The following is a 27,984-nucleotide window of genomic DNA, read 5'->3' on the forward strand; positions in this document are numbered from 1 at the left end:
TGAATGGGCGGGTGGTACACTGTAATTCCATAAGCACCACAAATATTCAACTCACGAGGATTGGATCGAAAACAAGTCAGACAGAAAGCAAGCGGACATCTGGTTATTAATTTAAAGCCACAGACCCACGGAAAACAAGAACAAAGCAACAGAAAAATGACTTCAGCCACCTGATGGCGAAGTTTTTAGAGAATGCCTACTTTTAAATTTGATTGGACAAAAATGTCCAACTATCATATTTACCGACCACTAAGCTGGCTTATTAGCTTATTTGCATCGTACCTGAAAGAAAAAATGATTAAAGTGGCAAAAATTTGTACTACCAAGAGTATACAAAATCTACATTTCCAGGAAGGAAGAATAAGGATGATGAACACTGACTCTGAAAAGATCCTAACAAGCCAGATCAGTAAAATGGATTACTTTCTTTGCCTCCTTGGTGCGAGCTCGGCTTCTATATGCTGGACTTCATATTTCAGCTCTTGTAGCACTCTTAACTTCGACTCATCTGTACTTTCACTAAGGAGACTCATGAGATGCTTCAGGCATGAAAGATACTCTGCCCTGACATCTGAAGCACTCAGCAACATCATCCGTGTTTGAGACTGCACAGAGAACCCAATAGAAAAAAAAGACTAGTGATCTGTTAGTCATATCAACAGCTTAGTATCTTATAATGTAGAAAAAGGACGTTTCGCTTTTTCAATCATTAAGTACGGAACTTGCATCACAAACAACAGCACATCATTGAATCAAGTGCCGAGAGGACATGCTGATAGGATGCATTACGAACTGAACAGTTTGTTCAAGATATCCAAATTAGACACGAAGTTGTTCTCCTTTTAGATTCCAAAACAGCAAAGCAGTTGGTCAAGATATTCCATAGAAACATATTTAAGAGTAGGGAAATGAAAACTATTATAAACAAATCAAGCACCTCAATTAAATAAAATAAACAAGAAGTCCCATGTAATCGATCTGGGGGCAGCTCTACATATCTAAAACTTTGCCATGGGTTCCCACCAAAATGCAGATCCTCTGACACAGATGTGTCTCTAAATAATTTCACTTGCTATTTTTGTTTAGGTCTTCTTAGTTAATATTGCCTAACTACTCTACACAACTATCAACCCTTGATGCCTGAGGATTTTTGGCCTACATTGTCAGTGACTAGACCATCTCATGAGGCACCAACTAACCTAAATTAACAGTCACACAACACATGATATGTACAACCACATGACTTATCCCACTCTATTGAAGATCAGCTTTGAGAATTGTACTTTGCCGTTTTCTTACTGAAAGCATATATATCACTGGTTCACTTGGTGCAGGAGTATCCTGAGCATCATGGACCCAATGCACTCAGTAAGTCAATCTTTGAAGAAACATGCCTTTTCCAGGAGCATGAGGGTTCCAGTTGCTCCTTCCACTACCGTAGTGTATCTACCTGACCTTGTAATAATATTTGTTTCTACAGAGAGCATAGAGTACCAGAACAATACTCGTTAAAGCTGATTAGCAGAAGGGAATGGTGAAGGCATGCATTGCCTCCATAACCGGGGCCACCATCTTTTAGGAAAGAAAGAGATGCCATGTTCAAGGTAATAGAATAGAAATCCCCACAGGTTTTCTCTAACCAATTTAGTAGTGTCAGGCCTACTTTTGGCCAACTTAATTATAGGAAAACTCTTCTAAATTTCTTAACTTCATCACAATAAACAAAAAAATAGTAACATGACAACCTGACTATACTCAGAAATATGCTTAAATAAATCTGCAGAATGGTCTTCACAAAGGCAAAAGCTTTAAAAAAACAAAGAAGTACCTCTTTGAAGATTGAAACACACTCACGAAGAGCAAGTTCAGCCTCTGATGGAAATTCGCATGCCTCCTGAGTTTAGACCGTACAATCACTGATTCAGTTAAAAATTGAAAAGACCAGACCAAGGTTCGGAAAGGAAGGCAAACTAAATCATGATGAGGATTGAAAGTGGAAAAGGAAACAAACAAATGTACTTACTATGACTAATCAATAATACATAGATCACTAAACAGGCTGATGGATTACAGAATCTATTAACTGTTTTTGCAGAAATTATAAAATTATAAGTCTCGTAGCTACTGTCCATACAACTTGGCTAGCATGTACTCAGAGTAACTGAATTGTGGCAGCAGACAGAACCCCACGACCAATGTAAGAAATCTCATTCTAAATTTTGAAGTGTCAAGTTTGATACACGTTCATATCTGCATCAAACTGAACATGAAACTTCGGTACAGATCTCGAAGCATTCTGTGGAAACTAGCTAGCGACAAGTGTAATAGGGTTTGCATGCATTGAAAGGAGAAACAATTTATTTTAATGTTTTTTCTAACCCATTCACATCTGATGTAGAAGTATACAAGCCTAATCTGAATATCTTCTGGAAATTGGAAAAAAGAAAAGCAGTAAGTTCAATCAAAATTCCTCTTATGTTAATAAACATGTTACAAGATAGAAACAATTCATATAAAACCTTAACAATTGACCTAACCCTAGACATCTCTTCGCTCAAATAACGATCTTGCAGTTCAAAAGTTTTCTGTATTTACAATCTTGTCTATGTTGCAACAGGTTATGGCGATGGCATCTATTATATACAGAACTGAGAAAAATGATTTAATACTCTATTCAGCCACTTCAATGTTTGACAGAAAATTGAGTGTTTGGCTATCTGGACATTAATATCTATCGGGAGACATTACAGTTTTGTAAACAAGTTACTGAAGCGAATTAGTTCCCCGGACATGGAGAACACTACATGCATATAATGCTTGAGCACGGTCCAACTTTCAGATTCTTGAAAACTAGAAAGTCAGTATCTACTATTTTAAGAAGTGATCTCTGCGGCCACATATAAATGTGCCTCCTAACCACCTGGCACAGTGTCTAGGCCACCTTTGTATGGAGACAGGCTGCAGAGAGGAAACGGAATGTGGCCTGAATGAGCCGAATCCCCAGGTATGCAGCCTTATAAAAGCCAGGAACTGTATCCCAGTTAGAAAATAAGACTCATCACCTAAATAAAAACATTAAATATAATAACAATTATCCAATAAGATATTTTTTCCAAAAGAAAGAAGAAGAAGCGCTAAGAAACAGACCTTTGTTTCCAGTAATTCTTGCTTTGTAACTTCCAAAAGGCCAACAGCATCCAGAGATTGCAGCTACATACAGAATGTATATACAATCAGGTTCCATAAACATGGTAAGTATAAACAGATGCTGAAAAGGCTGTAGTTTCAATATTTTAAGAACTTTCATTCTGAAAGTCACCTATTTGGTACAGTAATCAATGCATCAACTATCTAATTCAATTGATGGTACACCGAATGCATCTTAGAGAGACTGGCACTGCATAGACTTCTTAAACGTGCCCTCTTCTTCCTTTATTCTTATTCGAATATTCATATACTACAATCAACACTTGATTTTAAAAATGGAAACCAGGTTGTTCATTGCAGACATCTGCAAAAACACAGCATGTTGATTTTCAAAACATTTCTAGAATTATGTGTGTGAGAATCAGACCTAGGCAACATACTGCAAATTCAAGGATTTAAGTAGAAGTCCGTTGTACTGGCTAAAGAAAACCAGAGTGGTGAAGGTCCAGTAAGTATTATGCCCTTTGGTACCCAATTCTGGGCAAAACCAGGCTGAACTCAGGGGTGTCAGGTGGTACCTACCAGTATCGAGTGGTACATAGTGGCATGTGCCGGTACTGCTCCAATATGATAGCAGTACCATGTCAAAACAGGTGGAGGATCCTTTCTCTGGCCTTTCCAATATTGGTCAGCACCAGTACCATACTGGCACACAATTGAAATGGATCTTGGTACAAAGATTTTAAAACTTGACGCAAACTAACTATTCAAGTAAAAGATTACGAGATCCATTCTTGCTATTTAATAGATGGACAAGATAAATTTTCGATACTAAAATGGAACATCAACATACAGGTAACAGTTTTACAGTTAAGTGGATGGCACGCCACCATAAATGACTGGTAGTCTCCAATTTTCCAGCTAATGTCATACAACATCAGAAGACAATGGATTGGAAAAGTTGTGTTCGACATTTCTTGCCGGTATGTATAAATAGACATTTGTGAATATTTTGGAAGCATGGTTTGATTCATTTAATTAGTTATACTAGAATATTGAAAGTAGAAGTAAACAGATGCATAGGTTTTCAACGACAAGAATATGGTAACATGTGCATCCATTTAATGTAAGTAATCATTATGGCCACACCAATCTATAGTACTAAAATATCATTCCCACCTTCAATCATATCAAGGAGCATTAGCAGAGCCAATCCATAATAAGAGATCCCAAGTAACTTTGCTTTTCTGAGGATCCTAAATGTTAAGGCTACTTATGATCTTGGTATCTTATTCTGATAAAGGGTGGCTTGACTTATACACCAACATTTATCAAGATTGAAGCAGCTTGATATTCAATTTCCATTAGTTATCAAAATATAAGAATCTATTGCAAGGAGAAGTTTGGTATCACTTGACTTGAGAGAAGACAGCATTAGAAGAAATTCCCTTATTCATCAATAAAACTAGCGAATATAAATTATATAACCAAATTGAATTAATAAACAAAGTAATCATATTGTTAAAAACCATGGAGTCGAATTACGCAGGATCATAGAAATTTTTCAATGGCATAGTAAAAGAAAACTAAATAATAAAAAGGTTTTTTAAAAAATAGAGTACAATATATATTCACCAGTGCGATAAGCACTACATCACAAAAGAGTCGAATTTTGTTGGCTAACAATTTTCAGTTGACATTATAACAGAAACCAGTCAACAATAAATATATTCATTAGATTATATAGTCCAACAGAAACTGACCAGTATGATCAGAGCTACATGCTGATCCTTCTCAATTTCAGTAGGTGCACTATTACTTTGAAAGCTATTTCTGTTCTTGCTTGGATGGTCCAAAACAGCCTTAGCTATCCTATAAAGGAAGGATAACCAGAAATAATACTTTGAGAAATAGAACAAATAGGTTGCAGACCCAAAACACATACCTACGAGTACAAGTTGGCAGAGGATAATTTATTTAAAGATGAAAATGCTAGAGATTAAACAATTACTGAACATGAAGCAGCTCCAAAATATGCATGTATGTTAGATCAGTTAAGTATGTGCACGTCACAAGAAAAATGGGAGGTACACTCAGGCTGAACCACCCAATATCTACAATGAGAAGTTTCTGAAAGGTGATCTGCTACTACCATATGCAAACATAGATACACACATTTACATAGATATACATGTATACCTATTACCAGGATAGATACATACATACATACATACATAGAAATTTACAATATTTAGATGCTCACATACATAAAAACTAGAATTTATAAACTAAAAACTGCCAAAGTCAAAGAAAATAGGAAACTTAAATCAAACCTGTACTATTGGCTGGGAGTTTACGACAAATGGAACTCGTTATGAATGAAATTTAGCTGTAAATGCTTCTCACTAACTTGTCAGCCAGTAACATGTGTTTATTTTAATAACATCCGAAACTAAGTTACTCTAGCCTTTTTTTACATATTCTTACATATTATTAGGAAATGGTGAACCAAGTAACAACGATATCTTAGCACTTCCACATGGTTGATGAAAGCTAGGAGAAGCATGATTGTTTTTGTTCTTAGGACTACTATAGATATATCATGCCATTCTGATGCTACTTCAAACGTTTTAATCAAAGTTCGTCGAACCGGTACCGAGACCCATACCGGTCGGCAACCGGTATGGTTCAATACTGGTTCGAACTGGATGGAACCGTCCAATTCCGGTTTGTTCCAGCCACATCCTATCAGGTTCCGGTCCCCTGGTTTGTTCCAGCCACATCCTATCAGGTTCCGGCCCCTAGGGGACCGGAACCGTTTTTCATTGGAGAACCGACCCAGTCGGAGAGCGGATTGGCTCGGTTCAGCAATCCTTGGTTTTAACTGTCTGGAAAAGATTAATTGCTGACTAAGTTACTCGTATGTGCCATGCACATATGGCTACGTTACTCGTATGTGTCATGCACATACGAATCTTATCCTCTTTGATGGGAAGTACTAATCTTAATATGCACAGTTAATCAAACAAGCTTGCACCACACTCTTAACGTGCCAATATACGAGGTCTCTCTCTCTCTCTCTTTTTGCAAGTTAGTGTAGCGGAATTATTTTTTCTGAAAAAATTGGATCAAAAGCATAGGCTTAACAAAAGAGCACCAGAGCAAGACTATCTCAAATAGCAGCAGCTCAAAAAGCATAGCATTACAAAAAATCATGTTCTAGTAATTAACGGAGAGGAATGGCTGAAAACTGCTAAAAGCTGCAACTCATTTTGCAGCAAATGCCACCAATACTTCCACTGGTTCTAGTGTTTATTTGATAGGCAAAACTGTTTCTAGGTGCCCTGTCTGTACCATGTCCGACTCCTTCTAGGAGTGATAAGAAGTTTTAGATAGTATATAAGAGAATGTAGAGTAGTAATTTCAATTTCAATTCAAGATTTTAAATTTGCTTATGATTTTGTTTTCTTCTTGTATGCTATATAAACATAACACTATAGTACCCTATGGAAAAAGATTTTGATATTCATTTTTTAGACGAATAAAGTTCGAGAATTTGGAAGTTTTTTCACCAGTTATTTTTATGGTTGTAGAGTTGACACTTTTTGCCCCTCCTCACTCCTATTCTCCATTATTTTCTCTTTTTGCTTTAGAGAATTTTTTGCATTAGATGATATAAGAGTGAGTCCATTCCTTTGATACCCGTGAAGATATGGAATTTGTTCTATAAATAAGCAAACAAAGAATATTTCTATTTCATACTATTGAAAAGTAACATCAAACATTCTACTATATCAAGCATAAATCAGAGATTTTGGCATTAAAGAACAATCTGGAAGCAAAGGAGACCTTGACAAGTTATCCTCTATGATAAAAATAATTCAAAAAAATCAAGGAAAGAGAAATTCCATAATATTAAATCTTTCAAATCACTATTGACCACGTACAAGCCTAGAAGGTTACAACACTTAAGACCTCGTTTGGAAAAGCTTTTGGAAAGCCAAAAAGCACTTTCCATCCCTCCAAAAGAACTTTTGGATAGTATAGTGGTGTTTAGTAAAAAATCTAAAAGTTGTTTCAACTTTGCCAAAAAGCTTAAAAGGTCTGGACTCAAAAATAGAAAACTGAAAAAGTCTACTCGGGAGTTGTTCTCTGGCAAATGTCAGAAAGTTGTTTTGGCTTTTATGAAATTTTTGTGGTGACCAAAATGCTTATGAACAAATCTCATAATTATATTATTATACTATAAATACAGTATATTATATTATAAATATATTATATTATATTATAATAATATTATACTATATAATAGTATTTTAATGTGCAGTAGTACATTATTATATTGTATTATATCATATTATATTATTATACTATATTATATAAAATTATATTACAATATTATATTACATTATGTTGCGTTATAATAATTTTATACTATGTAATAATACATTATTATATTATATTATATCATATTATGTTATATCATTATGCTATATTATATAATATTGTATTACACTACATTATAATAATATTATATTATGCAATAATATGTAATATTTCATTGTATTATACTCTACTGTACAATACTATGCAATATTTTTTATTGTCGTTAGGTCATAATACTAAAAGCACTTTCTCAGTTTGGTTACTAAACACATGTTAAAGTTTCCTAACACTTTAGAAATGTAATTACCAAACAACAAATAACTTTTTATAAAAACTTTACTTCCAAAAGCTCTTCTACCAACTGCAAGTCCAAACAAGGCCTTATTAGTATTTAGATGATAAACTTTAATTTTGGTATCTAGATCACCTTCTTACGTTATCCAAGAAAAAATGTTACACATCTCGCTTCATGATAAATCTTCCAACATGGCTAAGTACAACCTAAAAACCTTGAAGGTTGCCACAATTTTTAGCATTTAGATGGTAAACTTTAGTTTTACTATTTAACTTTTAGTGTCTAAATCAGCTTCTTGCCATTATCCAAGAAGAAGGTTGCCACCAAGAATATCTCAAACACTACATGGATGTGCCGTGCAAATTGAACATGTCCAATCTCAACTATTCCAAAAAATCGCTCGCTATAGTAAATTGATTCTCAGTTTATGCATGTGTATGTTCAATTTTAGCTTACATATACATTAACTTGGACCTATAATCTCTTTTCTCTGCAATCAAACAACTTTAGCAATGGATATATTAGATTGACATAACGACATTATGTGGAGCTAAAAGTAGTCAAATTTCAAGAAAAATATCGGAGGTTCGGCCAAACCTCTTTATTCCCATCCTTTAACTTAAACAGTCAATCAAAGAGAAGTTTAATCAAAAGATTGTATAGCTTACAGCAAACAGCCATTCACATGCTGAAAAAAAAAAATCTGAAAATCAATTATCTTCCCCCAAATTAAAGATGAGTTCATGCATGTCTGAAAAATGGGATCTCTTCTGGCTGAACATTGTCCGCTACAATATCAATAATATTTACCAGTGTTAAGAATTTGATTTTTTGTTTTTTTTTCCTGCTCTTCTGGATTTCTAGAGCAAATTTAAGCTCTTAGAAACATGCAACCCCCACATACCAGGTGATGAGCTGAATGCTAACTCAATTAGTTCTTCATTGTAGCAGAAAAATCTGATAACACAGCTCATAAATAATGGAAACATTTCTCTCAAGCTTCATCTTGCATAAATTAGTGGGCATCCAACTCAATGAGCCAAACTATGAAGCCAAGGGAAGAATTGATAGAGCACCAACCAAGCAAAATGACAACCACCTTCGTGAACTGGTACATTTTCTTTTTTTTGCAAAAACAGATCAAAAGAGAAGGTTACCACTTCTTCCACAGGCAAAGATTAGAAGAGGAAAAGAATCTGCACATGGTATATATCAACTTGGAGAAAGCATATAATACAAGGTTTTGAATACTGCTATATTAGAACCCATATCAGTTTTGTCCCACAATAGTACAATACTGGCATGGTCGATATGTACCTAAACTTCAGAATCAATAAAAATGAAAAGCAATGACTAAGGTGTTGGTATGGACAGCTGGTACTAACCGGTATGGACTGTTGGTACAGACTGGACCGGTCTAATCAGTTCTGGCATCCCAAGGTTGGTATAGGTGCTAGTTTTCCATCAGAAGGGTAGTGGTACTATCCTGTCCCAATGGCATATGATTTCTTGATATAATAGGAGTAACATGAGGTGGTCATAAGGAAGAAAGGTGTGCAAAAACAATAAACTAAAATAGTTCAAGTCATGCATGTTGAGGTAGTGACAAGAAATAGGAGTAGCTATAAAGATTTAGTGGCATGTTGATCATGTTAGACTTCAACCAAGGGTCCACTAAACTCCAATCTTTTTACACCAATCATTGGTGAACTAGTAACAGATACTGAAAGATTATACCACAGATGCATGCTTTTTCACAAAAATATGTAGTTTGAAATGTAATTAGGGTTACATTTAAAGTTGATAGCCAAGAAATACCACAAACTAACCAGGTTCACTATTAAACAACTACATACAACAGAATGGAAAGACAATGAAGATATAGCTAACAACATATGAGGTAAGCAGGTACGTGCTTCTGGATGTTATATGAACATCCATATCAAATAAAATATAGTTGTAATTCTAGGCACTTAGCCTTGTCCAAAATGCCTGCAGCCAGCTTTGTTGCTCCCCATTCCTGAAGCAACTCATGGCAAAGTTTGACAAGACAATACTATGGCCCGCTCTTTCGCATCATTCGAAGCTTTGGCATTAAAGAGGGGCCCAAGCAAATTAAATGGATGTAATAAACATGAGAACATGAACTCGTATATGGTAAAATTTGGAAAGACAAACCAAGAAATGAGTGTATTAGTGAAAATGTAAGAAAAATGCCATGATGACAGGGCAACCAGAAAACACGTTGAGATAGCATAAGCAATGAACCTACTAAGCTCAGGTCAGGAGGGGTGCCTAAATCCTTGTTTAGGGATCTAGAAAAGGAGGAAAGATTTCAATTAACATGAGCGGAAGTTGTGATAAAGGATTTGGAAAATATTGAATTAGGATTTGTCATTAATAGGACAGCTAGAAATAATGGTTAATAAAGCCTATTTATCTTTTCAAAACTACATTGCCATCTACCTATGCACGCACCTTCTACCTAAGCACTATCAGTTCCCGCACTTCTTTGCACCCTGCAATTGGCTTTTAAAACACTAGGTTCCATTTAGTTCCATTATAATTTTAAAATCTTATAAATCCAGTGAGATCCATTCAAATGTCCAAATTGAGCACTAAAAGAAAAGGAAGAAAAAGAAATGAGAAGAGAGAGGAGACATCAAGATCACATCTTTTTAAGTGTTAGCCTGTACTGGTCCCTACCGAATGACACATTGTGTCGAACGAACCATTTCTGGCACCAAGCATAGCACATATTGATTCTTTTTAAAAATCTTTTTAAATCAAAAAAGGGTATAAGTTCTTTTCTTATTCCGGCACAGCTCAGCATGTGCCACCCATGGCCAGCATGCCCACGGGCACCAGCACTTAAACCCCAATAAAGACAATAACATTTAATGTTTATCACATAAGGAGTAACCTCTTTGTGTGCCCTTCCCCCTCTCCTTCCCCTCTCCCCTGCTCCCTCTCCCTCTCCTTGTTTTGGTACGCCCTGGGACGGCAAGGTATGGACCCATCCCGTACCGAAACAATCGCCGACCAGTACAACCTCCGGAACTGGTTCGCCAAACCTTAGAGTGAATTAAAGTAATATTATAGACTGAATAGATCTAAATTATCAACAATACAGATGCATATATCCTAAGAAATTATAGGCATAAAAATCCTAGATTAAGTCCTCTTTCAGAAAGTAAAAATGGGAAAAGGTCATTCAATAAGAAAATTCAAATAATTTTAATAAAATGCTTTCATTCAGAAGAATGCACTCAGCTGTCAACTTGAGCAGCTATCCATTATACCTGTTTAATATCCATGTATACCAAAAGAAGCAGCTTTGTCCTATTCTATTTCTGCCTCGACAATGAAGGATTTTAAATGTGGATCATATTATTACATAGATCCATCATCAAGTAAAAAAGATAAAAGGCATAAAAGAATGCATAAACCTGATTGAGTCGCCTATAAGAAGTTTTGCTCTTTCAAGTTCACTCCTTGCTTTAGAACTTTTTATCTTCCATAGTTTCTTAGAGTTGAGTATAGCTATTCTTGCCAAATGAACCATGTTTGCAGCCACCTACAACATACAAAATTTTTACAGCATAAATGTTTAAATCTTGTATATTGAATTAAAAAATCCAAAAAAATACCCATCAGCAGATAAAAAATACCTAAATTTGTTTTCCACTTCTTTACTTAATTGATATTGCAATTTTTCTTATAGAAACTTAGTTGACACCAAGATTTGTCATACGGGTCGATATCGTACCGTACCATACCGGGCGTATCGTATCGTACCGATACCATGCCGGACGAATCACACCATATAGGTACCGAATTGATATGCAGTCTTGTACCATACTATTACGGGATCCGGTACTATAATAAAATGGTACTGGTACGGAATCCGGTACCGAGATGGTGAACCTTGGCTAACACAATACAAAATGAGCTTATTGTAACAATGCATAGTCATCTGTGATGCCTAACCATCTGTGAATTCCTTGGACCAAAATCCAAAGATAACAAATCCGCATAAACAACATCATTTAGTAGGATACATTAACTAGGATGAACAACTCCATCTTCATATAGTATCTAAGGGTGTCTCCAAACACGTTTTAAAAAGCAAGAATAAGTTATTCCGGTCAATCTTGTTCGTTCCTAGAATAACTATTCGAATGAAGAGCTCACATAACTTTATTCCTAGAGCTAACTTGAATAACTTTATTATTAGAGCAAGGCCCTCTTTTATTGCTGCCTCCTTTTGTACGGACAAAGACATCCTTAGCCTAGTATAATTCCATCAATTTTAGCAAAATGGAAACAAGAATGATTCGAAGAATAACTATTCCTGTTCCACTATTTCTTACACCTGAACCAAAGGCAAACAATAATCCAGATCCAAAAAAAGTACAGTCACACACCATTGAGACTTCAATTGATAGTACCAAAGTTCTTTTGTACAGCCCTGAACTGCTCGGTTTGGGGTGCGTACCAAACCGTATTGTGTACCAGCTCGGTTCTGCTCCTCAGTTCGAAAAATTAGGTGAGGGAGAGAGAGGAAAAGATAGAGAGAGGGAGGGAGGGAGGGAGGGAGGGAGGAGAGGAAAGGAGGGAGAGGGAGGGGAAGAGAGGCCAAGAGAGATGGAAGGAGGACCGAAAGCCCTCTCTCTCTTTTTCTCTCCTCCCTCTCCCCTTTCCTCTCTGGATCTCCCTTTGTCGACGCCTCGGAACGGCATGGCAATCCCATACCATACCACACCATCGAGCAACTGGTTCGAGTCTTAGTACCGGTCCTTGATTGATACTTTATTTTATTTTTTAAAAAAGTATGCAATATACCATCGATCATATGAAAATTAACAAAATCATAATTTGTCATTATTGAGGTTCAAGAAGTACTCATTACAAATTTTCTATATAAATGCATACCTTAACTATATTAGAAGCTACACAAAGATATAAAGAAGATAACAATAGCCTTCATGTTAAAATGGCATCAAGGATAAGAGAAATGAACTCAGCATAAGCATGGTTTAGGAATTTATTTGTCACGATAAAATAGTGGTCCATGCTTCCATTAAACAAAAGATCAATAATATGAGGAAATCCTACACGAGAAGGCATTCTTAGTATTGGTAAAAGTATTTGGACTTGACCAACAAGTATATGTGATCGGCTTTTAGCTCAAAATTATTGAAGTTTGAGACTATTTTGTGACCGATATTATAACTTAATGTCAATCTTCCACAAATAGGAATAACATCCATAGTTTGACAACCTTTGGTTTGCTGCAAGGCGATTGGTGCTTATCATGAAAAGTACAGTGCTAATTGCCAAGTAGGAAGAACAACTCGTAGGTTATTCCATATAGCACTATCTTGGAGTACCGTGTCAAGATTCTCTTATACTACAAAAGAGAGAACATATAGAGAAGAAGCCAGGTAAAAGTGTCAGAACAGTATTTCAATGCTAAACCATCTTCGGCACTTATTTGCCATCATTATCACACTGACGAAACCAAGAAGTACCATGTAGCTAGAAATTTCAAATGACAACATCGAATGCAAAATCTTTATAAGCAACCCTTGTATGTCTCACCATAAATCCATGAGGGGTAAGTATTTGCATGGGACCTGGATTCTGCCCACCTACGATTTTAAGGATCGGATAGAATATCAAAACCAAAACTTTTAATTTTCTCTTGGAACTAACTGAAAGCCAAGGTTGGTTTTTCAGTGTTTCTATTAGTGCTTTTAACCTTTGAACATAAAATGATAAAATAACAATACATAATAATTTTTTCCTTTGCAAAATGTATAGATAATATATACATATACATGTGGGTGCGGATTTGTTGCACAACTTGTGTAGCGTACCAAAACCAAAAAATTGATGGGGATTGCCGATTTCTATTTAAAAAAAGGAAAAAAATTAGGGAGGGGGTTTTTTGCCCAATGCTAGAGCAACAACTTTGCACCAACCTTCCGCCGTTCCACACCAGCCTCAACCTTGATAGAGGATTTGTAATAACATAGGACCGCACCCAAAAAGGCTAGACAAGAATGTGTTATTTAGGTTTCTTGGCCCTGTATTACCTAAGATCTACCTAATGCATAGCTAATGTAGGACTACACACATGCATGCACAAGTCCCCACATACTCTCCTCATTTAAGCCCAAGCATCCACGCGAAACCAAGGGTCCAAATCCATCCCAATCCAATCACAAATACCAGAAATCCAATCATAAACATTACACTTAACCCATAGTCAACCCAAATGGGCCCATGTTATAGTGTTCCCTAGTCCACATAGGTCATGAGTCGGGTACGCTTTGATACTATTTATAACAGCTCAAGACCTCACCTAGACAAGCTAGACAAAATATTATTTAGGTTCTTTATCTTGGTATCAGTACCCAAGATCTACCCAATGCATAGCCGAGGTAGGACTAAATACACGTCCACACAAACCCTCATAATGTGCGTACATATACTATAATATTATATAGTATGTTGTGTGCATATACATTGAGCTATCAGCCTTCAATAACAATTGTCTGCATAGCTATCATCAGCAAATGGACAATACGAAATTGTATATAGATGTATCATGCATGTTTAACACAGCATATACTTACGTATTGTTTACTCAAATTACATGTGCCATTGGGATATCGCAAGTGTATATATACGATCAACCACCAACCACATAGGATCTGTTGCATTATGGTAATTTCTCCTAAAGTTGCATATTAATGGGGCCAAGAAACATTTCTTAACTCATTAATCAATATTCTCTACATGGCACAAAATAATCCAGTAGTGCCACAAACAAGGTCCATAGGATGGATGTCGAAATTTAATGACCATATTGTGACTAACCATAAAGTCCATTAACATTTTGTTTGTCAAGCTTTTGTTTGACATTTTCAAGCTCGTTGGATCTTCCAACAATTGACATGTTCCAATCTCAACATGTAAAAAAATAACGTCTACGTATAGTTTATTCCGCCAAATAGTCTCAGAACAAATAATGTAGGATTTCAAGGAAAACGTTTCTAAACAAACTTCAAACCAAATTATCACACGAAAAGATCCGAATCCCTTTCATGAAAATCTTTGGTTATACTTAGCGATCTCATTTTCATCACTTTTGAAGAATATTCTCAACAAGTCTAACCGACCGGGCAAGAGATTTCAGTCATACGGCTTGATTTGTGTTCAATTTCATATGAAGTACCCATTTTTTAGTTATTTAAATATATTTTACACAAAAATTATAACTTCAGTTGCACTTTCAAACTTCCTTCTATAGGTCCATATTCGGGCATTTTAGCTATTCCCTTCTTTATTTGGTCCTTGAGAAAGCATTTGTTCTTCTGCTATCATTTCCCTATATCTCAACCTAATTTTAGTTTGACATGCTTACAAGCGCTCTGTTCTTTTGACTACTATAATGGTCTTCTTTCACCTTTGCTAATTGACTCGGTTCACTAAGTGTTTAAAATTCAGTGCCTTTGGTCTTAGCCAACTCTTATGTTTCCCTAGACCTTGTTACCCTCCAATATCTTGTAATGATCTGATAATGATCTAATTACATTATTATGTGGCTTGAATTTCACCCAATAAAAGTAGCTCATTCATGACAGCAACCAAGATTCGTGTTTGGTACAAGCCATTAGATGGTTCCAGATCCAAAATCCACCAATTTAACATGTGATACAATTTTCTATGTGTCTAGCTCCTTCATTCTCATCAACAAACCTGAAGTGGTATCAGATTAAGATGTGTATCCTAAGACATCAATGGAGACTTTATCATATATCTCAATTTCTACAAAAATTCTCCACCTCTACGGTCCTAGATCTTTATGGCCTATATGTGCAGCCTTGCAATGCTTGTAAGTAGCATTAGGCGCTTTTTGGCTGCTGGTGCATTCAGTACAAAATGTCCACTTTAAGGTTTTTAAACCATAATATCTAGTTTCCATTGAATGCTCAAGTCCATGGAAACAACACAGGCCATCCTTTCTAGCTTCTAGTCTCTAGCAAGCATTAATGATTCAAAGACCACAACTGTCTGGTAGTTGAGAATGTATTTTCACCAATAACTACAACTTTCAGGACAAACTCTCCATTTAACTTGCAAACACTGCTGTTAAGGGAAGTATATGGAAACTCTGCGCGCTTATTTCAAATATGTTATAGGAAGGTGGGGGGGTATCTATACGTGCATCCACACAAAAAACGAAAAACCAAAAAAAACATGTATATTTATGTATGTATATGGATAGTTGGACCACGCTTTGGTCAACCATATATATGCACATACATAAATACATCGAACAAGAGAGAGAGAGAGAGAGAGAGAGAGAGATGATTCCAAAGAACATTCTATCAAAGATCAACTAAAAGCACATTCAACCAGGATAAGAAATTAAACCTGAACATGAGCTGGGGGAAGAATCCCTTTTCTAGCAACCAGACATCTGCAAAGCCATCATGTCATGTTAAATTTCAATGAACACATACAATGCAATAGAACACGAACAAAATTGAATACATTAAAAAACAACCGTTCCAAAAGTTCTTGGGCTTCCAGCAAACTCCCATTAGATTGTAGAGTCAAGGCTAGGCCTTCAGCTGCTATTACGGTTTCCAATGAATCCCATCCCTAAAAAGCAGCTTCATAAATTCGTATAACACAAAAACAAGTAGCCTGTGAATGTGGTTAGAAGTCCATTTTAATCAAATTTCGTTGGAGTCCTAGGGTCGCTACAAGTAAGATGAGAGTCCTTTCAGAACTAGGAAACATTGTTTCTAGTTGTTTTGGTCTCTTCTAAGATTTTCTTTGATGTAAAGATATTAGACTGAAAGAAAGATATGCAAAGCTGACAGCACCAAGCAAATAACATAAGAATAAAATGCATGAAGAATGATGAAAAACATTAGGGTAGATCTTAAAAGTAGGAAAACTAACACTTGAGTTTACGAAGAATTAGTTTAGATGAAGCTCACATGCAATGAATGTTGAAAGTAACTCCCCTTGAAAGGACTACAAATCTAAATCAGGGGGTATCAGAAGTGCAAAAAAAAACCTTTAGAAAGCCTAAAGTATTAGCTTTGTATAAGGATTTAAAGAATTTCTAATAACATATGCCCTTATACGTGTATTCATGGTGAAGGAAGAAATCATATAAAACACTACAAAGAATTGCAAAAGAGGTGTTGGTGCAAGTAAGAACAAGTGAAATTACAAATCATCATCCTTAAAGAAGGGGAAAGTGATGATATATGAAATTACTTGCCCTATACTGATTCCTATGTAATGACTACTATAACAGCTAACTAATTTCGAAGGAAACAGGATGCCACGTGAAATGCTAATGTTATATTGTAGTCTTCATGGGGAAAAGAGGTACAAATGCTTTAAGAAAAAGACACATAAAACATCTTTCATGTAGATTTATCAAAGTATCACACAAAATTAAGACATAAGCAAATGAAAATCAACAAGTTCAGGGGTTAATTTTAGACCTCACTGTCATGCACATTTAACAAAAGGGAAAGGTCTTAAAAAAAGTCTCAGAACAAAAAAGATATTATGGCAAACCTTTGAAAGTTCCAAGATGTGCAAAATCTTCCTTTGCAGACTTTCAGCCTCAGCCAGTCGATTTGAACTGAGCAAAATCTGCAAGAGAAGAAAATTGCCTGTAAAAATAATTCCAACTAGCTCACATGTTAAGAGATAAAACAATAACATCTATTAAACAAGCATTGGTATTTAGCTCAATTGATAGAATGAAGAAGTGAATTGCTCCCATACCGTACCGGAAGAAAACCGGTATGAATTTCAACTTCGAGTCAGTACAAACCCTATACCGAGGCATACCGAGGTAATATCGAGATGCGTATTGGCCTATACCGAAGCATTCTGACATGTATCGACGCGTACCAAGATAAATTTGAGAAAAATTGTTAGAGAACTATTTCGGTACAGAGTATATATCGTACCACACCGTACCGAACCGAACCGATAAGGTACCGATACGGTACTCGATACCAAGATTTTGGACCTAGAAGAACAAATGAGGCATTATTCCGGCATGCCAGGATACAAGAGCTTTGTGACAGACAAGACATGACACAAATTTAACAAAAAGAAGAGGAAACATCAACCATCAATAACCGGTCTTTTGGATAAATAATGCCCTAACATAGCTTTCAATAAACCAAGCCTTCTTAATTATGATTCTACAAACAAGTTCAAATGACACACATCTTTAAAACTCTACTTGTAAGGAGTCACCGAAACTTACCCAATAAACCCCTAACTTCTTGAACACTAAATTGGTACAACAGAATTCTATCTTGTGCAAAGAAAGTAAATCAGCTCTACAAAAACTATTAGAGCATCGAAAATTTAAGAAAAAAAGAATAGACAGAAAGAAAGAATTTGATACATGTGGCCTCATTGCAAAGCTATGGCATATTAGGCAACTTTAAAAATTGTTACAAGGAGATGATGAACATCTGTGGCATCTTTAAAAATATCAAATTAATGACTTTGAAGGAGCAAATATGAGAGCCCTTAGGTTTTTTCTCAATGGAAAAACCATATCTTTGAACATATTTTTTCCATAAAGATATCATACAGCTGTATGGATTTGATGTTAATACTAGTCAAAGTGTGGATATAAAAGTTGAAAAGGAAAAGCATGAGCTTATTACCTGAGAAAGATACCTCATCCTCCGTACACATGTTGTTGATTCCCCTAGACCACTTTCCTAAAAGATTGTCAATTATCAGCCATCAAAACTATAATCTACAAATTCCAAGGCATGATAAAAGACATGTTAATTGAACATGCACCAAAGAACCTCGAGGATCCTAATAGACTCCTGTATAAGGTCCACTGAGTCCTTTTCCTTCCCTAGTAGATGCAGCACCTAAGAAATAAAGGTATAACTTTTCATAAATACGAACAAATATGCTTAGGCAAAAAATCTGAATGCATCATTAGAAAAGTAAAATCACAGCAACAAACTTTTCTGAACACCACAATGTCTTAACCAAATTACGAAGTATTGTTGAAATGAAAGAAATCTGAATGGTAATTTCTTTTCATGAATAAGCAACTCAGATTTTACCGTTCCAAGATGATACATTGTATTTGCATAGTCTGTGTGGCCATGGCCCAGAACACGACCTTTTATCTGCACAAGTTATAGAAAAGCATATCACAACATAAGAAAAATAGAAGTTGACTATATAAAGAGTGAAACAAAAGCACCATATAAAAATTGGTGACTGCAGAAACATGAAATGATAAAGAAAACATGAGATGATAAAAGGAAACATGTTTAGAATTTAGTACCTTCAAAGCCCGCTGCCAGCAGAAAAATGAAATGACAATAAAAGAGAAAAAAAAGAAAAAAAGTCAGTGGAAAGCATTGTCAGGATAATAAAATGTCGTTGTAAGACATTGCTTTGAAAAAGAAAGATATTCTTTACTTGACATAAAAACACGGAGTACAAGTAAATAGATGCATTGAGAATGTAGAAGATGAACAAAATGGCTAAACAGAAAGACTTGTCTCACAAAAAAAAAAAATCATGCTTGAAAACAAATCACGGTCTCAAGCAACAATGTAGGATATTTCTTTCCAATCATATCCCTACTGGACACGATGAATTGTAAAGAGGGCAAGTAGATCTGTATGTTTAGCATATTAGAACATGCACAATGATTGCAGGTTCAATTCCAAGGCCACATCACAAGAAGGTTTAATTAAATTTATATAGATGTACTCTTTGTTGCATATATATAAGGAATTTATTTAAGATATTATATTAGTAACGACACCAAAAATAAAGAAAGAAAGAGAAATACTAGAATTGTTGATCAGGTTACACTTTCTATAAGGGTCTGTTTGTTACATGTAACTAAAATAATGGAAGTCAGAACCTTGAAAGTTAGATCCACTTACAGCAAGCTATATGTGAGGTCTATAAGATATTTGGTTGCTTCCCACTTACAAATTTGCTGCTGCTAATTACTTGGTGCATTGTCAGAAACAATCTGCACCAAATTTTTTGCTCACTAACTTTGTCAGTGCCAGCATCTACTGACCTAAGCATATGTGGACCATCATGTTTCTTTGAAGAAAGTTTTCCAATTTATCCCAAAACCATGCGAACAGGAAATGATATGCTTAGAACAGTCTGACTGGATATAATTTAAAACAAAAGGAAGATATTACATATCAAGTCATAATACAATATAGACCAATACATACATATACAGCCAAATACTGTTTGACACATGATACATCCCCCCACCCCCCACCACCCGGCGGCCAACAAGCAAACAATATGGTACATTCTAGTACTTGAATCGTGTACATTTCATGCCCTCACTTCTTATACTTGATTAGCTACTAAAGAATAAAAGCACAAACCAGTGAAGTAACCAACTTAAGTTAAACCATTAATGAAACAAGACATTGAGATATCCTCCAAACTGACATGGACATAAGCTGCATGTCAAAAATTTTCAATTACAAAGAACCCAGCTATCAACAATTATGACCAACCCAGGTACCACGGAAATGAAATATCATCCCCTTCAAAAAATAATCAAAACAATATATTGCTACCTCATAACATGTCCGTGCTTGTTCAAGTTTCCGTTGTGCAAGATAAAACTGCCCAAGGTTGTGAAGAGCAGCCCCTACACTAAAACAAGCATGTTATCTTACTTTCTGGCAAACACAGTAGGTTGTTTATGCTCACAAAAATATTATAACATTAATGAAAGAAAAAATCATGAAATTTAATATGTATACTAATGCGAATAATTTAAGCATAAATCAGGTGGGAAAGGATATCTTATTTTTTGTTCATGATTCAAAATTAGCGTGTTTGTTTAAATAAAAAATTTTCTAATCAAATTATACAGTTTACCAGAAATCATGTGGATAACTTATTCCAAACAGTATTTCAAAAAATGAGATTTTTAATTACGACAATCATCAATAAGAAAGAACTTGTGAAACTATTTTCATAGTAAAGAGACATCGCACTTTAGCTTACATCTTTTATTATGTTTTTTAAGAATCAAAAAAGGCTAACATGTTTTCTTTTCCGGAAATATAATATGGACACCGTGTATGAACTTATATATTACTGAGTGAAAGGTAAAAAGTGCATATAATACTAACATGCATGCCTCTGACATTTCAAGTATTAGGAATCATGTGAAACATGGATTCTTTCATGGTTATTTCCCCATTCTGTTTTTATTCTGCATTTCATACCTCCACAACTATGATCCTTGATTCGTCAATTTGGTACTTAAAAAACCAAACAACATTATCTAGTGTAAAAATGTGAAAATAATAAACATACCGTATATCATCAGCCCCAAATGATTCTTCTAAGATACTAATAGCTTCCAAATATAATGGCTCAGCTTTCTCAAATGTTTTTCTTACCCTGTAAAGCTCTGCCTGCAAAAACCAGGTAAATGATCATTGACAGAAAATGATTCATAAAACCAGATAAAGTTTTAGACAAACAGTCATATCTTCAGGGAAAAAATAGTTTTCAGCAGTAAGATGAAGAAAATAAATAAAAGTGAAACTGACATATGATTCGTCAACTTAATCATAATCATCTAGCCTTTTCCCAACGATTTGGGGTTGGCTTTCCAGATAGGGCCACCTCCGATGTTATTCCAAGAAACTGATATATGATTACGTTCAATAACTTTTACACGATCTTATGTTACATAGGTGATAACATACACAAGTAGATGGCAAATGGTATATAGATGCTTCTATAAGCTTCATGTATTCAAGTAGAACATGTACATTAGAACTAAGATAAAATAATGCTTTCTCACTAAATTTTTACTTCTTTCCCACACTTAGGTTGGTAAGGTTCACTATTTCGAGAAGATAAATATATAGTTATTACCTACATATATAAATCCCTCTTTCAGATATATTTGTCCAGTTGAGTGAAAATGAGTCATGATCCGCATCGCTATATCTGTTATCTACCTAAATACTCAAAAAGAGTCCAATCGAAATCTTTATATCAGATGTTACTGCACTAATAAGTTGCATGTCTTTTAGGGAACGAGGGAGGCCTATTGGAATCTTTAAATCCTGTCCTCGGTCATTATCCACGTTGTTATCTGTTTATATAGATCACCTCAAATTTATCAACAAGGGAGAAATGTATGTGTTAGTTGCTGTTAATGTTTTATCTTGTAGATACATAGTTCCAGGATCTGAGGTAGTATCAGGTGAAAAAAGTTAAGAAATTCACTGGCATATTCATGAAAATGCCAGGTTTCATGTCCTTTTCATTTTTATTTGAAGTTTTCTGAGACAATAGCAATGTCTTTTCATTTTATATTGGGAGAAAAAGGGACTGCCATGACTTTATTACATGGCCGAGAAATAGAATACTAACTTCACGAAAATAGCAACTAGCAGAGAAGGATGTAATCAAACCTATAACTAATTTACCAGGTTGTTAAATGATGATGCAACATGTGGATCCCTTGGTCCAAATCCTTCTTTAGCCTCATGTAAAGCTGACTGGAAGTACTTCTCGGCTTCATCTAGCTTACCCTACACAATAAGAACAAGAGTAGTGAAAATTCCAGAAGAAGCTCAAATGAAGAGATCATTTGAAGAAAACTAATTAAGTTTTAACTGTGGTTAAAAGTTAAAACAAGAATTTCTCCAGTAATGAAGGCTAAGGCATATCGACTGAGACACGGGAAAGATTGGTTCAAGTTGCGTCAAGAAAGAAAATTCTATGTTATTACCCAAGAGAAACCAACCAGGGCAAAGTAAAACGCCTGAGCCAGCCGATTGTGAAATGATTAGTAGATGGCCACATGAAAATTTGCATAAGTACTGCAGAATATACCATATTAGCAGGCCTTTATTTAGCTCATCAGTTCTTGTACCATAATACATGTCAATAACATTTTAACAGAAAATTATATCTAAGAAACACCTGAAACTGTGGGTCCACTGTGATGTGACACAAGTGTCATGTCGTGGAATGAAGAACCTAAAATCTAGCTAACATCAGTTTGTCCATTAGAAGTTAATTATAACGATACAGTGCCTGATGCCAAAAAAGAAAAAAAAGGGAATAAAAAGAAAAAGCACAGCTTCCAAGTCTGGTCTAACTGATGATGGGGCTAAAGACTGTATTAGGTCTAGAAGAAAAGCCTGGGCAACAAGATTATGCTCAGCAGAATGACCCATGAAAACAACAAGTTCATCAGAATTCCTATGGTAATAAAAACATGAGGAAATAGAAGTAAGAGATGATGAGATACGTGCTTTCAGAAATAGATCCCTGCCATTATCCGTAAAAATTCTCCACTTAGACGTATGTGAATTTGATATCACTGAACCATCTTCAATTCTGCGTAAACCAGTAACATAAGACTGTGCTTGATCATTTTCAGTAACCAAATCAGCCACAGAAACATCCTGAGCAAAGACAGGGTTCCTGCTGAAACCGAGATAAATTGCTGCGGTACCGCAGAGATCAAGATTAGTCATGATAACCTATATAATTTTTTAAAAAAAAATGATACATCTGCAAAATATCAGAAAATGATACTGCATAACAAGTTGGATACATGATCCACAATTTTTTTTGACAACTAGATAGTGAAACTATTGAAAAGAAAATTACTTCTAAAACAAGGACAACCAGAATTATATTAAAGCAAAGAGCCTACTTATGGATTCTATAAATTCAAAACAAAAACCTCATGTAACTTTTGTGTCCCCACAATAACTTTAGATAAGAAAAAAAAATTTTACCAGATAGTTAGAGAACACGAGGGAGAATTGCACAGACACTAGCAATATCATGCCTGTTGTGAGGTAAGGAATCAAGTCTGTATAGGGGCCTTTCAAGATTCGACCCTGGCCCAAGCAATTAGCCAATTACATTATCAGTTAGCTTTAGTTACTTCATTATGAATGAGGAGGTACAATATTCAAACCCTGGTCAAAAATTCAAACCTTTGCTCCATTAGAAGTCATCGAGAAATTATATTCCCCAAAATCCCTCCACAACTAGCTCTGCCAAAATCCCAACAATACCTGAACTGTTGTTATGTTGTCCTGTAAAATGGGTGCAGTTTCTTCTTTGGAGAATATGACTTACATTTGAGATACATGTTCTAGACATCATATCTACATGCAAGATTTCACAAATATCACTCCTTCGTAAAAAAAAGCAGGGCCATAGACTATGTGCCCCTTATTTTCTGAATGACTAGACAGGCTTGTCCACAATCTTCCAATGATTTCCTTCCAAATGCCAGAAATTACCACCTATAGAATGAATTTTCCATCTCCTTTCCCATGCTATGAAGTCAAGTAACATGCCCTGCTCCAGAATATTCTTCAAAGTTGAGTGCCAAAACCAAGATAATGGCAGCGACTGTGATTAATGGGACCACAAAAACCTAGCCTTCACATATTCAAATGATTAACAATTAGCCAACTCCTTGTTACTCTCCAACAAACTGCTTACAAAGCTTACATATCTGGAAGTGGTCAACTCCAAATTTTCTTGATGAATGTTGCCCAAAAAAGAAATTCAATCTCCAGTTGAGCTTGACTACTACACAAATTAGAAATAGGAATGACCCTGACGACAAATGACAAACTTTAAGAATGTGCTGGGTGGAAAAATGCAAGGAATGTATACTCATCAAGAGTGCTCAAATATTTCGAAATTTTCCATCAGTACATAGTGTTACAACCGGCACTCTTGAAACTTGAAAGAATTCAGTATAAACTCCTCACCATTTAAAGCCAGCTAACATTCACTATAAAGCTTTTTCCATCTTGCAGACTAACATAAAATCTAAACAGTAAACACCATTCATATTTGATCTTCTGTGTCAGAAACATCATACTTCTTAATTTACAACTCCATGGACCAACTTCTCCCCGAATTTGGTAACCTTCCTCCAATCTCCAGAGGTCCGCAACCATATTCTATATAGCAAGGTGACGTAGTGGAAGCAAGATTGCCATATGATCAGAGGGGCAAAAGTAAATCTTACTAAGGGCTAGTCAATGAGAAAACTTCCAAGAAGTAAATATCAACACCAAACACCACAACTATAATTTTTTTAGTTGCTGGAAAGATCTTTTTAGAGTCTGTAAGTATTCTATGACTGCATGTCATCAGATTTCAGTGTTTCAAGGATAAAAAAGTGCTTCAGATATAATTTTGAGACATGATTATCATTTGTTGGTAACTAAATGGAATTCCAATGAGGATCTATATAAACTGCCTTTTGAGGTGTACTAGTCTCATTCTTCTCCACAGAAGCTTGTTTTAAGTATCAAAACAACACTATTTTTCAAATTGCAAGAGTTTGTTAACATGATCAACAAGGCTGAGACAGCACAGGTGGGACCTCCAAAGAATGTTGAATACTTCAGAAAACAATTTCACCGTATTTCATTCCTTTATGGTTGAAGATAATGAGAAGTTGCATATCAAGCTGATGTAAGGTGAAGACCAAACATGGGAATCAGTTCAACACCTCTCGTCCTTCTTCCACAAAAATCAATGATGTAAAAACAGTCAAATGAGAAAATTCATCATGCTTCTATGACAAGTTGTGAGCAAACAAATTTATCATTCATATTTCTTATACTTGTAGATATGGAATATCAGCTACAATTCCTGGAGTAAATTGGAATTCTCTTCCGAAAAAAGGACTTGAGGCTCTGATACTTCAAGTGCCCGAATGGGGATAAAGAAATCAAAGGACAAGACTAAAGCAGATATAATATTAATACATATCAACCCATTTGAAGAGTAGATACAGCAGAGCTTCAACAAGGTGTAAATATGGCCTTTTACAGCAGATACATGGAAAATTTTGATTTTATGGACTGGATAACCAAGACTAGATTAGTATGATATACTGATTCTTCATTGGTACCACTGCAACCCTCTCAAGCCCTCCAAATTTTTCTTGTTGGCACTCTAACGGAAAAGCAACCATGCATGATTGGACAAAATACATTTAAGGGGCATTGTAGTGGCAGATCATGCACGTGCACAATTTTTTTTATGTGAGCCGTGATGGTCATGTGGTATCCACTCCAATGTCAAACTTGCACATGATTTTTGGGAGCTCTTGGTGTTCGAAAGGACATAGATATTATTGATTGTGACACTTCAGCAAACTACATTTTATTTGGGACAATTTTACCTCTTCTCTTCTCCACAAACCAACATCATCCCCACCCCCCCCACCTCCACCAAGAAAGAGTGTAACATAATCACTTTGTGTTCAAATGAAAAAAAAAAATCACGTGTCATTGGAAACAACACGATATTTGAAAATCATTCAAAAAACACACAAAAGGCATATCGAAAGACGTACCAGTCGGTCCAGATAGTACAATCCCCAACATGAAATTCCAAGGATGTTTCCTCCATGTGGAACCATAATTAGATTGGCCATAGCTTTTTGACCCTGAAAAAAAAATATATATGGTCATTAAGAACCCGGCATACATATTAAATCAATTGCTATGTTGCCTTTTTGAATATCATCTATGAGTGTCAATATGGGAAAAACTCTAGCGTAATGAACATTACAAAATCCAGACTAAGGGCCTATTTGGAATTTGCTGCCATATCCGGCAGCAACATCCCAAACAAGGCCTGATTGATTCATTTGCACCAAAAGAATAAATGGTGCACAAGTTCATAATTATAGTGATTAGCTAGCACGGATTCTGATGTTAGATATGAAAACAACAACAACAAAAACAACATTTATGATGATGATGGTGTAAGCTTCAGCGATTACACGATGTATAGATTGTACCTTTTGCATCCTAAGGGGGAAGACTTAATTATCAAATGTAACGGCATTGTTTTCCCAATTATCAAATCTTCCCATCACATCAACAACGGGCAAAATAGACAGTCAAGATCCTTTTCAAACACTGTAGACAATAAAGCACTTGTATTGTTCAAATGATTATCCCGGTATGCATCTTAAATCTGCAAATATCTAAATTACAGAGTGCTGAGATACTGGAAAGGCAATTTTCTAATGTGTTGAAAACCAAGGGATTTCAGAATCCATGGCCTCTTCATCTTTCCACCTAATTACTTCAAACTTACTCTCATGGTAGAAATCACAAGAATAAGCTACTCGCCTACATCAATCTCGATTACAAACTCAGAAAAAGAATCAAATGTCCTGCTTCCTTTATAACCCGAAATCTCTGCTTACTCCATACAGATGAATTCAAAGAAATATATCATAAGGCCATTTATTAATTATCAAATGATTCAAGTCCTTCCATCACATTAACAGCAAGCAGAAAAGACACTCAATTTTTATGTTCAAATACAGTCTGCAACAAGCACTTGTTTTTCCAAACGATTATACCAGGTATGATCTCAAAGCTGTAAAACCCTAAAACACGGAGTACCGAACCATCAGTCATCATAATACTCCTTGACATACCCAAGATTCATCAAATCTACACGTTACCAAAACTAGACGCCAAGAAAGAAAAGAAACAAAGGAAAGAATTCTTAAATCGAAGAGAATAGAGATCGCACTACGGAATCCAACATTCCATTGATTCAAGAAAGCCATACCAGGGTAGAAATCAAGAAATAGAGATTACCGGAGAAGGAGATGGATGAGCCCGCGGTGGAGACCCTTGGAGCGTCCGCGGTGGCGAATTGGGCACCAGACCGGATTCGTTGGAAGAGACGGAACGCTCGTCGGCTCCACATGTCAAAACCCTAGAACGGAAAGATGAGGAGAAGAGGATGACCGGGACGACGACGAGATACGGGGAGGAGGATATATAGAGAGCTCTGAGGCCGTCGGAGGCGTCGCTCTCTACTCTTCAAGGCGATGGGCGCAACAGTGCCGTCGGCGAGCCTCTTAAACCCCACGACGCGTAATACGGACGGGGGTCACCTGCCGACTTCTTAAGTAAAGTTGGGGTGGTTCTATATACACCCCCCCTATTGCTCAGGACACCCCCCAAAAATTAAAAAAAAATTAAATACTCTCTACACCCCCCCATTTGCTA

General features: G+C 35.8%; 1 protein-coding gene and 1 long non-coding RNA gene across 3 annotated transcripts; one reads left to right on the forward strand and one right to left on the reverse strand.

Annotated features, from left to right (window-relative positions):
* Positions 1 to 79: 79 nt before the first annotated feature.
* On the reverse strand, positions 80 to 27,863 carry LOC103695884. 2 transcript variants are annotated; one of them, XM_008777337.4, is made up of 19 exons: positions 27,568 to 27,863; positions 26,301 to 26,393; positions 23,209 to 23,402; positions 22,375 to 22,479; positions 21,245 to 21,345; positions 20,494 to 20,572; positions 19,212 to 19,223; positions 18,985 to 19,050; positions 18,715 to 18,783; positions 18,565 to 18,621; positions 17,447 to 17,524; positions 16,410 to 16,507; positions 16,277 to 16,322; positions 11,278 to 11,405; positions 4,911 to 5,019; positions 3,148 to 3,210; positions 1,829 to 1,894; positions 382 to 605; positions 80 to 282 (listed from the first exon to the last, which is right to left on the reverse strand). In XM_008777337.4, exons 1-18 carry the CDS (start codon positions 27,677 to 27,679, stop codon positions 420 to 422), a joined length of 1,662 nt encoding a protein of 553 aa, XP_008775559.2. In that variant the 5' UTR covers positions 27,680 to 27,863; the 3' UTR covers positions 80 to 282; positions 382 to 419. The 2 variants fall into 2 exon arrangements, with proteins under 2 accessions (XP_008775559.2, XP_008775552.2); XM_008777330.4 differs by having other exon boundaries at positions 80 to 605.
* LOC120111579 lies at positions 5,017 to 8,325 on the forward strand. Its single transcript, XR_005512797.1, has 2 exons — positions 5,017 to 5,899; positions 5,939 to 8,325. It is a non-coding gene; the product is annotated as an uncharacterized LOC120111579 (long non-coding RNA).
* Positions 27,864 to 27,984: the final 121 nt, after the last annotated feature.

This window comes from Phoenix dactylifera, chromosome 8, assembly GCF_009389715.1.
Source record: "Phoenix dactylifera cultivar Barhee BC4 chromosome 8, palm_55x_up_171113_PBpolish2nd_filt_p, whole genome shotgun sequence".
Taxonomy (NCBI): Eukaryota; Viridiplantae; Streptophyta; class Magnoliopsida; order Arecales; family Arecaceae; genus Phoenix; species Phoenix dactylifera.